The 11,971-nt window shown below is 64.0% G+C and overlaps 2 protein-coding genes across 5 annotated transcripts; one reads left to right on the plus strand and one right to left on the minus strand.

The window, feature by feature from the left end:
- Nucleotide 1: 1 nt before the first annotated feature.
- On the plus strand, nucleotides 2–5,260 carry LOC112972045 (rac GTPase-activating protein 1-like). The gene is made up of 17 exons (XM_026078080.1): nucleotides 2–86; nucleotides 261–463; nucleotides 570–706; nucleotides 1,042–1,120; nucleotides 1,358–1,411; nucleotides 2,046–2,123; nucleotides 2,413–2,536; nucleotides 2,604–2,605; nucleotides 2,808–2,999; nucleotides 3,249–3,410; nucleotides 3,567–3,662; nucleotides 3,737–3,938; nucleotides 4,049–4,154; nucleotides 4,543–4,675; nucleotides 4,753–4,867; nucleotides 5,008–5,125; nucleotides 5,209–5,260. The coding sequence occupies exons 1-17, from the start codon at nucleotides 2–4 to the stop codon at nucleotides 5,258–5,260; spliced, it is 1,938 nt and encodes a 645-aa protein (XP_025933865.1).
- Nucleotides 5,261–6,457: 1,197 nt separating this feature from the next.
- GMPPA (GDP-mannose pyrophosphorylase A) lies at nucleotides 6,458–11,595 on the minus strand. 4 transcript variants are annotated; one of them, XM_026078102.1, is made up of 13 exons: nucleotides 11,482–11,593; nucleotides 11,307–11,404; nucleotides 11,124–11,227; nucleotides 10,535–10,727; nucleotides 10,286–10,345; nucleotides 9,989–10,119; nucleotides 9,838–9,852; nucleotides 9,030–9,164; nucleotides 8,748–8,845; nucleotides 8,533–8,579; nucleotides 8,308–8,400; nucleotides 8,049–8,217; nucleotides 6,458–7,959 (listed from the first exon to the last, which is right to left on the minus strand). In XM_026078102.1, the coding sequence occupies exons 1-13, from the start codon at nucleotides 11,519–11,521 to the stop codon at nucleotides 7,859–7,861; spliced, it is 1,284 nt and encodes a 427-aa protein (XP_025933887.1). In that variant the 5' UTR covers nucleotides 11,522–11,593; the 3' UTR covers nucleotides 6,458–7,858. The 4 variants fall into 4 exon arrangements, with proteins under 4 accessions (XP_025933887.1, XP_025933888.1, XP_025933891.1 ...); XM_026078103.1 differs by lacking the exon at nucleotides 9,838–9,852; XM_026078106.1 differs by lacking the exons at nucleotides 10,535–10,727; nucleotides 11,124–11,227.
- Nucleotides 11,596–11,971: the final 376 nt, after the last annotated feature.

An 11,971-nucleotide genomic window follows, 5' to 3' on the forward strand; every position in this document is an offset into this window, starting at 1 on the left:
GATGATGCGGCAGCGCTGCAGGCACCTCCTGGCGCAGCTGGAGCGGGCGCTGCGGCTGCTGGAGCTCAGTGGTGGCATCGAGGAAGGTGGGTGCATGCAGCCCCTCAGGTGGGGGCACCCTGGGGGCTCCCGCTCTGGAGACTCCCACACCCAGCTCAGCTGCAAGCTCCCAGTGCCCATCTGCTACCTGATGGGTGGAACTGGGGGAGCTTGGGGCTGGGAGCCCCTTCCCGGCTGGCCACCCACTCGTGTTCCACCAGACTACATCCAGATCGCCCRGTGCTTCGAGGTGACGCGCCAGAAATGCTGCCGCCTGGAGCAGGACGGGCGCAGGGCCCGGGAGCAGCTGGCCCGTGCCGAGGCCGAGCGGGCAGCACTGGAGGTGAAGCTCAAGCATGCCCGCAACCAGGTGGAGGTGGAGATGAAGAAACGGCACCGGGCAGAGGCTGAGCTGGAGAAACAGGTCTGTGGGGTCGGCAGAGGCTGCGGGGGCATGCTGTGGGGCTGGGGGCAGTGACACTGGGGAGCCTGTCCTGCGGGTCTTGACCGCTGCCCCTTTCCTCTTGCAGGAGCGCAAACTTCAGCTGATCTTCGAGTTCCTGATGCAGGAGCCGTCGGGCAGTGCCACCCTGACAGGCGAGCAGCGCTCTGTCCTCAGTGCCCTGGTGGGCCAGCGCCTCAGGGGGACCCTGGCACTGGGGAGGAGGTGAGCGGGGCTGTCTGGGTGCCAACAGCCACTGGGATGGGGCTGCAGCCTCTTCGCCAGGAAAGAGCATCCTGGCGGTGCTCCTCGCTCCTGCCCCATCGCCTCCCGTCCCTGCCCCTTAAGCAGTCCTGGACTCAGCTCTGCTTATCTCCTCCTTGCTTCTGCTGGGCTTGAAGGAAGGGATGGGGCCAGGGCTTGTCCTGCAACAGTGGTTGGGCCTTGCAGAGGTGTTCATCCTTGCAAGCCTTGGGCTTGTAGGAATGTATATGCAAATAGATGCCCTGGCTGGGGTTGGGGCATCCCTGGCTGTGCTGATCCCCTGGTTTGCCCAGCAGGTCATCCGTGGTGGATGAGTCGTGCCACTCTCTGCTGTCCCACTCGGACATCAGCTATGACCGCACCGAGGACGATGTGGTAAGGAAGGACATGCTGCTTGTCCCAGGGCTGGCTTCTTCCCCCCACTCCTATCCCAGCAGCAGCCTGGCAGCAAGGGAGCAGTTTTGCCCCACTCCTGCAGTGGGGCAGCCACTTTGCCTTGGCTGGGGGCAAGCAGGGGGCTGGATACCCCCAGGTGACCTGTGCTGCTGAGCATGGATGCTGGGGGTACCTCATGCCACCCTGCCAGCCCCCAGGCTCTCTCCTGCCTTTCAGGATGTTGATATGACAGTGGTGAAGACCCTGAAGCGCAAAGCTCAGGAGAGGCAGGTACGAGGGAAATGCTGGGACACAGTGGCCTGAGCGTGCTGAGGCCAGTGCTGAGATAGGGTCTGCCCCCAACATGGGTGAGCAGGTCCTGGGAGCGTCCCCGAGTCTGCTCTGCTCTACCACACCATGGCCATGGGATCCTTTGCCTGGTACAGGCCCCACGGTGCCAGGGTGCAACCTAAGCCTACGGTGCCGGTGCTGGGTGCATGCAGTGCAAGGGCACCCRAATATTTCTCTGACCCTGCATGGGAGGCTGCAAAGAGCCTGGCAGGGGGGTTAATTTATTGATGCTGAGCTGGGAGCRTCGTCTCTCAGCAAACCTCCACGATCAATAGAAACTCCATTACGCTGCACCGTGGCCCAGCCAGGCTCCTCAATAATTCATCCCCACGTGCAGGCATCCCACACCCTGCTCCGCTCACCCCTCTGCATTGCAGGCCTGGCCTGGCCTGCCCTGGCCCAGACATGGGGAGGGGGCCTCGGTTCCCTGCAGTGGCTGGTGGGGGGCAGGCAGTGAGACCGGGACCCCTTGTGGGGCTGAGACTGTTTGGCTTGGGTGCTTGGTGCTTGGCTGCTGGGGCAGAGGCGAGGAGGGCAGCCCTGCCTACCATCACCCCATCTGCTTTGTCCCCAGCGTGTGTCCCTGGCCCCTCAGATCGGCCCCGTGGTAGCGGCAAAGCGGCACCGTCCTTCCAYGGCACCCCCCAATGCTGTGAGTAGGGACCTGGCCCCCCAGCACACCTGGGGCAGGGACGGGTGCAGGGGGGAGTGGTGGGCAGTGCTGCACCCTCCAACCCTGCAGGCCTGTGGGTGCTCTGGGGCCCCTGGGTGCTCATCTGTCCCCTCTGGGTACCAGTGCCCCGCAGCCTGTATCCCCTGCGGTGGCAGCATCCCTGGCTGCGCAGGGCCCCGTGGGGTGCGGGACGGGGCTGAGTGGAGCTCAGGGGGAGATGCTGCAGCACTGTGGGGCACGGCTTCCTCACCGCCCCCCACCTCCGCAGGYGAGCGTCCCCCCCGCGCCCCCTCCTGCTGAGGCACCGGGCCGTGCTGGCAGCCTCCCCCCCGCCGCCCTGGTGCCGCGACGCCGCTCTCGCCAGGGACGCCGCCTCTCCACGCGTGCAGGTCGTGGGAAGGGCTGGGGAGGGTGGGGGGCTCCGCACATGCGTGTGCCCCTGTGTGTCCCGCTTGGCAGTGGTGTGGGACTGGCCTCTGGGTGCTCCCATCACTGGGGAGGGCGCGGATCCACTGGGAGATGCTCACCTCCCGCTGTGGTGGCAGCGGGGTCCTGCGGAGACCCTGAATGCCGCCCAGCCCAGGGCAGCCACGAGGCTGCAGCGGCTCCCCGGAGAGGTGGGAAGCCTCCCCAGGCCCCTGCTGCGGACGGTTTGCCTTTCAGGACCCCCCTCCACCATCTCCTCTCCCGGCAGAGCTGACCACGGTGTGGGGCACCAGCAAGGATCAGGGCTGCCGTGCCCCGGGGCACGAGAGCCACACCGAGGACGGCTCTGCGGGGCAGCCAGYGCCAGCCCCCTGCCCCTCTCCTCCCCGGGGCCTCCCACCACTCCAGCATCAGTTCACCTCCAAAACGGTGCGTGCCGCCCCAAACCCGGAGTGCCCCCGTCCCTCCTCTTGTCCCCGTTGGAGAAGGGAGCCTGGTGCAGGGGCTGTGCCCAGGGTGGGCAGCGCTCTTCCCCCCGTGTCCAGAGGGCTGGGTTGGGGTGGAGGCGGCAGGTGCTGGGTGCTGCGCTGGATCCCAGGGGGATGGGGGGGCTGGTGCCAGGATGCAGGGCGGGCAGGCCTGCGGGAAGGGGGCCCTGACCCTGCTCCCCCTCGCCAGATCATCCGCCCGGAGCCGTGCGCTGCCTGCGGCTCCCGCATCCGCTTCGGGAAGGCTGCCTGCAAATGCCGCCAGTGCCAGCTGCTGGTGCACGCCAAGTGCCGGGGGCAGTGCCCTGGCCCCTGCACGCCCCGGCCTCGCCAGCACGCCTGGCCCCGCGAGGTGAGGGGCGATGCGCGGGGGGGTCCCGGGGCAGGCTGGCCCCCCATGCGGGATGCTGGGGCTTGCCGCAGGGATGGCTGCTGCGACGCGGCCGGACCTGAGGGTGCGGAGCGGGTCGGGGCCACCTCTCCTCTCCCCTCACCTTGTTGTCCCCAGGGCGTCCTGGCTGACTTCGCGCCCCCCGCGCCTCCCCTGGTGCCAGCCCTGGTGGTGCAGTGCGTGACCGAGGTGGAGACGCGAGGCTTGACAGAGGTAGGGCCAGCGGCGGCGGTGGGGCCGGTGGCAGCGGGGCCGTGGCGCTGAGCCCCCTCTCCCTCCCCCTGCAGACGGGGCTGTACCGGGTGCCGGGCGCGGAGCAGCTGGTGCGGGAGTGGAAGCGGAGGCTGCTGCACGGCGGGGGCGCGCCGCCCGGCCTCGGCGGCGTGGCCGACATCCACGTGGTGTGCGGGGTGCTCAAGGACTTCCTGCGGGGCCTCAAGGAGCCGCTGGTCACCTTCGGCCTGCACCCGGCCTTCCTGCAGGCTGCCGGTGAGGGGGCAGCCCTGCGCCGGGGGGAGCCGCGGCCCCGGCCGCCGCCGGCTGGCGTGGGGAGGCGAGGGGCTGCTCCTCCCGTGACAGCCTCCCCGGTGCCGCCGCAGACATCCCGGACGAGGCTGCCTGCAGCACGGCCCTGTGCCACGTGGTGAGCAAGCTGCCCCCTGCCAACAGGGACACCCTGGCCTTCCTCATGCTGCACCTGCTCAGGTGAGGGGGGCTCGTCCCGGGGGGACCTGGCACCCATGGGTATCCCTCAGSTCCCCCCATCGCGGGTGCAGGGACTGAGCCCAGCCTGGGGTCACCAAGGCTGTCGGGGCTCCCCTGGGTGTAGGGTGCTCTGGGCCACATGGGTCACAGCTCTGCAGCCGTCTCGGTCCCTGCTGTGGGCATGAGCTGTCCTTTGCCCTTCTAAGCTGGGGTCTCCTGTAGGTCTGTCCCCATCTCCCACGCTCCTGCCAGGGTCTCTGCCCCCTACCCCATGCTCCGTGCCCCATAGCAGGGCGGYAGTGCTGAGGGCGAGGGGGTTGCATTGCTGTCCAGCATGCAGAGGGGGCACCTTGGTGGGGCAGCATGCTCACGCCGTCCCCCCTCACAGGGTGTCCCGCAGCCCTGACTGCAGGATGGATGTGCTGAACCTGTCACGTGTGTTCGGGCCCACACTGGTGGGGCACAGCTCGGCCAACCCCACACCGCTCACTATCATGGAGGACACGCCGCGGCAGTGCAAGGTGAGCCCAGCCCCAAGGTGCAGACTGCCCTAGGCACTGCTGGCCTCCACAGYCTCCCTCCCTCCTTCCCTGCCCAGGTGGTGGCTCGGCTCCTCTCACTGCCACCCGACTTCTGGAGACACTTTGTGGGGATGGAGCAGGAGAAGCTGGTGCTGTTGCCAGCCGGCACCCCAGCACCAGGGAGCAAATGCGGTAAGGCACAGGCACACAAGAGGAGCGCCTCTGAGGGAAGGCTGTCCTTGTGCTGTGGGTGCTGAGGGGCCCTGGGTGCCCAAGGGGGGGCTGGCATGTGATGGCCTGTATCCTGCCCTGACCAGGCCCCCATCCTGCAGAGCAGCTCTTCTGCCCTACTGCCTCCCCAGAGCCCAACTCCGGTCAGCTGAGCCCCGCTGGGACCTGCTGCCTCCCCAGCACGCTGCGGAGCTGCGTGGGCACGGCCGCCCGGCCGCCGTGAGTGCTGYCTGAGAGCCGGGGGATAGGGGTGGGCGGGCAGCATGCTTTGCACCCCTGACTCATCTCCTCTCCCCACGCAGGCAGGGGCCTGGCCCGAGGAAAGTGGGTCGGTTCTTCCCTTCCCCGGTGTAGCTGTTGACGGCAGCTCCCCAGGGGGTTGGAGCAGTGGTGGAGGAGGAGCGAAGCCTGCGGGACCAGGCAGCTGCCCTGGGCCCACTCAAGGGCCTGTGGGCCCATGGTGCTGGGTGGCAGCAGCAGTGCTGAGCTCAGGCCCTGCTCTGCTTTCCCAGGTGCTGCCACAGCCTTGTGCCTGGGGAGAGGGGGAGCAGGGCCCAGCACTCTGTGCAGCCAGGGTGGTGGGTGCTGGCTGAGCACTGTACTTAAAGGCTGACTCGTATTAAATGCTTGCAGCAAAACAGGCTGGGCTGTGACTGATGCCTGTCCTTCACCACCACCGTGAGGACTTCTCCCCTGCTCCCAGTGGTGCTGGGCAAGAGCAGGGTCCCTTTCTTTGCCAATGTTTGCAGGCACTGCCCTGCACCTATACCCTGCTGTAGGCTCAGGGCTGGCCCTGTGCCTGGACTAGATGAGGGCTTAGGACAGACTCAAAGCAGGGGCCAGTTGCTCCTTTCTGCAAAAGGGGTGCAAGGCTCAAGGGCTGAGGTGGGGGCAAGGCTCCAGGGCTTGCTGGCATGATGAAGCCAAGGTGAGTAGTGGTTCCCCCAAATCCCTGCTTTTGGTGGTGGGCTGGATTGCTGGGGGCCAGGCAGGGTCTGGAGAGGACAAGCTGAGCCTCTCCTGCCCTGTCTCAGTGAGCTGGATGGGAATTCAGGTTACAGATGAAGCCTGCCCTGGATGTGAGAGGCCCCCTGTTCCAGCCCAGATGTTGGCCTCAAGTAATCAGAGCTGCTGCTAAGGGCAGGACAAGCTTAAGTATTTCCAGACTTCCTGGCACCTTRGCTGAGGCCCCTTTAACTCCTTCCTTCCCTCCAGCCCCAGGAGATGTAACCAGCACTGGAACGCACAGCCCTCCCTCAAAGACKGGGAAAGCTGGATTAAACTGGAATGGAGTGAGGGTCTGGGAAGGGCTTGTCCCCCAGATAACTCAGTATGAAGGATAGCCTGTAGCAGAACTTAAACCAGGCCTTATGAAACAGGAATGAACTGCCACATGGCCATGTCCAGCAGCTGAACAACCTTTGTGCTAAAACCCAGGACTGATGTGGATACAGAGAAGAGAGAATTCAAGTACAGTCCTGAAAGTGAGCAAGTAACTTTGGCTCAGTTTCACACAGTTCACCAGAGGGAAAGGAAATTAGCACATCCAAGGCAGAGGCAAAACTGAAGGAGTTTAATGTGCTTGAAGTCAGGGAACAGCCTGCCCAGGACCACAGAAGAACTGGCACAGGAMTGTACAGGGCTGGGAGCAAGGATTTACTGCAAATCCATTGAGCTGGGGTGGTACTGGATGGATGCAAAATCCCTAATGCAGTGCCTAGTTTAAGGTGAGAGGTGTGATAGGGCTCCTCAGCAGAGCATGGTGCTTTAGCACAGACCTCCCTGACAGGAGGAGAAGATGCAGATAAGTGGATAAGTAGCAACACTGGTTGCTGTAGTTGGAGYGTGTGAAGCTAAGCAGGGACTTTCCTTCGATAAAAGAACAGGTTTTTCAAGACAGGCAAGGCAGTAGCTCTCTGCCACCAGCATATACATAAAACAATTGCTCAGGTGCCCTGTGGATGTGGGAGACTGAAAACAGGGCTGGTGCAAGGGCAGACATGCAGCAAGACCCCAAGTTACAACCGTGCTGGTGGGAAGGAGGCTGACTGGCCCACCAGGGGGCAGGGGCCTGCTGCCATCACCCTGAGCTTTGCACAGGTCTGAGCCTGATGGGAACATGCTCTGCAGCACTGGTGGCTTTTCTGGCAGCCCTCTGGGATGTGGGCATTCCTGGAGAATGGGTGCTCTACACCAGCACCCAGGAGGAAGGTGGCTACAAAGATATATCAACTGGAAACAAAGTTGCTCCCTCCAAGGCCAGCAGAGCTCTCAGAGCACCCATGTGTCTGACTCTTGCACCAGTGCCCTTAGGACACCCTTGGCCTGCTCTCAGTTTTCACTGAGCCACTGGGGCCCAGCAGTAGGCAGGAGCCAGCTTGGAGCTGTTGCAATCACGCTGCTGAAATGAGGCTCTTGACAACAGCCTCGTGCAGGGAAGGTTGCCTACACAGAAGGGCAGGCAGATCCAAAGCTCCTCTGGCCTCTGAGAGATGGGCCAAGACCTTCTAGGGGCTTGCAGACAGTGAGTGGCATAGCACATAGAGAGCCAGGCCAGGGGTACTTAGTCCTCCCAGGCAACTAGGTGCTGCCCTTTGGTGGAGAAACAGCCAAAGCTACAGGCAGCAAGTGCTCTGCCCAGCAGCTTCAGCTCAGGGCTCCCTCTACAGGTGCACAGCAGCTGAACCATTGCCCTGCCCTAAAGGGTAATGTGCTGTCCTCAAAGCCTTCACCCTGCCCCAGGGCAGGCCCCTGGGCTGGGAGGGAAGCAGCACACAAGGCTGATGCGCACCAGCTTTAATGTCTGTCTGGAGCAGGAATCAGGCACTTGGAGGACTCCTGGCCTGCATTCACCACTCTGGGGAGGAGCTGGGAATCTCCCAGGATGCAAAAACCCTCTTCTGTGGGAGTCATGGGCTGGCACTAGCAGTCCCAACCCGGCAAGCGGCCGACTCACAGGATAATCTGGTTCTTGTAGCTGCGGCTCAGCTCCTTGTGGGGCAGGACGATGGAATTGAGGATGACCACCTCAGCAGGGATGGTGACACTGCAGCCTGCAGAGAGAGAATGAGTGGGGTCAGCAAGAAGGGGAAAAAGCTCTGCCTGGCCAGGGCTGCTGGGTGCAGGCAAGCCTAGGACATACCCAGGATTGTGATGGAAGGTGTGAGCTGTCCATCCCGAAAAAGGGTCTCACTGTCGATCTTAGCATAGGGATCATTGGGGTTGGGGTCACTAGGTGTTCCCTCAACTCGGGCCCAGCGCCCAATGGTGCTGTCCCAGCCCACGATAGTATTGAGAACGCAGGTGTGATCCTGGGGGGAGAGAGCAGTAGTGGATGAGGGGTGCTGCCCCATGGCAAGGGACTGGGGTACAGACATCCACCCTAGGACAACCATACTTACGTGCAGTGAGGCCCCATGCAGCACGATGGACTCGCGCACACGCACACCAGCTCCCACTGTCACCCCCTTCCCAATAGAGACATTGGGGCCCAGCTGTGAGGACAGAGGAATGCRATCAGGTTGAGGACAGCAGTGACCTCAGCCTGCCACAACAGGAGACACCAAGCAGTGGGTAGCATTGCCCCAAGGCCACCCTGCTGCAGGGTCCCCCAGGTCTGTACTCACCACTGCACTGCTGTCGATAGAGGCTGTCGGGTGGATGTACACATTCCCTGCAACACAAAGCAGCTGCATGAGGGGAAGCAGCTTGCAGGAGCACCTATCTCTCAGATCAGAAGACCTGCTATGGGTCACACTTCCTCCCCGCCCTGCTCTGCCCTGTCCTGCATTGGGCAGCTCCCAGACAGTACCCAAGGCCACTCAGGGTGTCAGAAGGATACCTCGGATGATAGGGCCTCCAGGTTTGTTCTGGGCCAGTCTCTCTGGGTGGCACTGGCTGTACTGGTTCAGGTAAAGGCGGCTGGCATAGATAGCAGAGCTGGGGGAAGAAAAAGCAAAAGATTGCTACTGCTTCTCTGGCTCTATGAGGACAGAGGAGGGTCTGAACTCGGTACCTGCCACCCCCACGCAGCCTCAGAGCCCTGCCTAGTTACCCTCCTCTCCTAGCTCTGGTGCAGATCACTCAGTGCTCCTGCTACATGAACCCCAGGTCTACGCCTTACCCAGCTGATTTGATCTGGCTCCAGAAGCCGTCAGTTTTGTAGACGTAGAGTTTGCCACTCCCAGCCAGCGCCGTGAAGACGTCCTGCTCCAGCCGGATCACTTCTGCACGATGCCAGCCATTGGAGYTCTCCTCTCTGCAAGCAAAACACCCTTTAGACACCCACCCCAGCAGTGCCTCGGCCAAGGGGCCCAACAGCTACCCTTTCCAGATCTAGGGGGGCTCCTTGGTGATGGAGCTCTTCCTGGACTCCTTCCTAGCTGTGCATCTCTCCCCACAGAGGGGGACAGCCCCAGCTGTCAGGCCAGGCCTGCCCAGCCCTGCTGAGCCCCAGGACAGCAGAGGGACAAGGCCTTGCCAGCTGAAACAAGTTCTGAGCCAGAAACTGCAGTATGAGAGCACCACCCAGCCCTGGGTGCATGTGTTACAGATCTTGTCCCCCATTCCAGATGTGGCCACAGTAATCCCTGCACAGCTGGATTTGCACTGAGGTGGTGGCAGAGATGCCAGATGACAGGCCAGCTGAGAGGGTAGAGAGGGCTGGAAGGGGAAGCAGAGTGTTCCCCACTGAAAGGCTCGCTCACCCCTTTGTCCTGAGCTGTATGAGGATGGRGGGGAGGAAAGGAAGGCAGAGATGGGGAGCCCCAACCTGGCTGCAGACTGAGGTAGCCAGGAGGGGAGCAGCGCAGCAGGGGAGATGCACAAACAACAGTCTTGCGGAGCAGCCTGGAGCAGGGAGGAAAGCATGCGTTATTGCTAGCACGATCCGGTGCTGAGAGCAGCCAGCACAGACATARAGGGAGACTTACCCAAGGTAAGGACAGCTGGTGCAGGATCAGGAAACGAGTGAGTGATGGCAGAGGAGGAGAGAAGACAGAGAAAGAATGGAAGATGAGTGTGCTGCTGCAGCCCCAGGAAGCAGTGGGGTGGGAGGGACGCAGGGCAGACAGGGGCACTCACAGCACTAGCTCCTGCTGGTTCCTCTGGAAGACATTGCCGATGTGCTGGAAGATGGTAGGTGTGAACAGGTAGATACCACAGTTAATAATCTCACTGACAAACGTGCTGGGCTTCTCAACATAGTGCAGAACCTGGAGGCAAGGGAGAGACATGAGTCCCAGGGCACAGCCCCCGCACCGGCCCCATGCCCAGCACCACACCCTCCGCCCCATCACAGCACGCTGGGAACACGTGCCCACACAGGCAGCGCAGCACCACCGCCCACACCAYGCCCAGCTCCCCTAACCCCTCCAGTACCTCGTGCGTGTCCGCGTTAGCCACAATGCAGCCATAATTCAGAGCCTGTGTCCTGTTGGCCTGTGGAGACAGGATGTATTAGCAGCGGCGGAGCAGCAGGCATGGGGATACAGGGCCGACGGGACCCAGAGCTCACACCCAGACCCCATCTGCCACAGGAGCCCTTGGCTTCTAGACAAGTGTGTCCCAGAGCAATGCTGCTCCTCCGCTCCCCAGCACTGCCAGTGGGTTCCCAGCGCTGCTGCTCACCGTGGTGCCCAGAATGACAAAGCTGTGCATGTCGCCGTGCTGCTGCCGGAAGTCCAGCATCTCCTGCAAGGGGAACTCAGAGCACACATCTGCATTGAGGACAAAGAAGGCCTCAGGACCACCCGACAGGATCTGGTCCCGGAAGTGATAGATGCCGCCACCCGTGCCCAGTGCCGCATACTCCTGGAGATACCTGCAAGCCAAGCGGGGAAGAGCAATGGCTTAGGGAAGCCAGTGTCTGGTGGCGCTGCCTGCAAGCAGGGCTGGGAGTGACTGAAAAGGGCCAGACGGACACGATCCTGCCAGGCAAAGAGGCAGTTCATGGCAGCTCTGGCACATGCGAAGGAGGCAGGAGCAGCAGCATCCAGCCAGGGCAGGGCCCGGGACAAGGGACGGAGAGTGGGCTGGGGACCCCTGAAGGCTGGCAGAGCTGGCGACAGGGGCCAGGATGCCCATCCACAATGGGACAAGGTGGGTCTGCCTGGCGGGCTCCCCCCCAGGGCAGTCGGGTGAGGGACAGAGCCAGGCTGGGCAGGACGGGCTCCTTGGCGGAGATGGACACGCCGAGGGCAGCAGGGCTCCTGCCCACCTGATGGGGATCTTGAACTCGTGCTGTGCYGACACCAGGAAGCGGCTGAGGGCCTCGTGGGGCTGGTAGAAGCCCATGAGCAGGATCTCCTTCATGCCGGGCACCTGGCGAGAGAGCAGAGGGGGGCGGGCAGCACCGGGGCCCCCGGCCGCCCCGCCACCGCCACCCCGGCCCSCGGCCTACCTTGGCACAGGCCTCGATGTGGTGCTGCACCATGGGCACGCCGGCCACCGGGAATAGCGGCTTGGGCACCTCGAAGGACAGCGGCCGGAACCGGGTCCCTGCGGAGGAGCGGCGGGTCAGCGGGCCCCGGGGCGAGGCCGCGGGCACACGCGGCGCCCCGGCGCCCCTTACCCACCCTTCTGGGGGCCCCCGATGAGGATCACCGCCTTCAGCATCGCGCCCGCCACCGGCCCGGCCCGGGCGCTGCCTGGCCCCGCTGCGGCTGGCGCACGGCTACCGAGCAAGCCCGGTACGGTACGGTACGGTACGGCTCGGCTCGGCTCGGCTCGGCTCGGCCCGCTCCGCCGCGGGGCCCCCGCCCGGCCCGGTGCCCTGCGCAGCCCCGCCCCGAGCACTTCCGCACACGTATCCCGCCACGTCAGCGCGCGGGGCGGCGGGACCGGCAGCACCGAGCGGCACCGGCGCGCCGGGGCGGGGCTGTGTGACGTCACTCCGCGAGGCGGTGCTTCCGCCCCCTCCCCTTTCCCCCTTCCCGCCGCGCCCCGCCAGGGGGCGCCGCGCAGGAGGCGCCGGGAGGGGGAGGCGCGCGCATGCGCGTGGGGGCGGTGCCCGGGTGCGCGCGCGCCCACGCGCGTTTGCCGCGGGGGGACGGCTCCCCCCCACTC

The sequence above is a fragment of the Apteryx rowi genome, unplaced genomic scaffold (genome assembly GCF_003343035.1).
Source record: "Apteryx rowi isolate R43461 unplaced genomic scaffold, aptRow1 scaffold_47, whole genome shotgun sequence".
NCBI classification, from domain to species: Eukaryota; Metazoa; Chordata; class Aves; order Apterygiformes; family Apterygidae; genus Apteryx; species Apteryx rowi.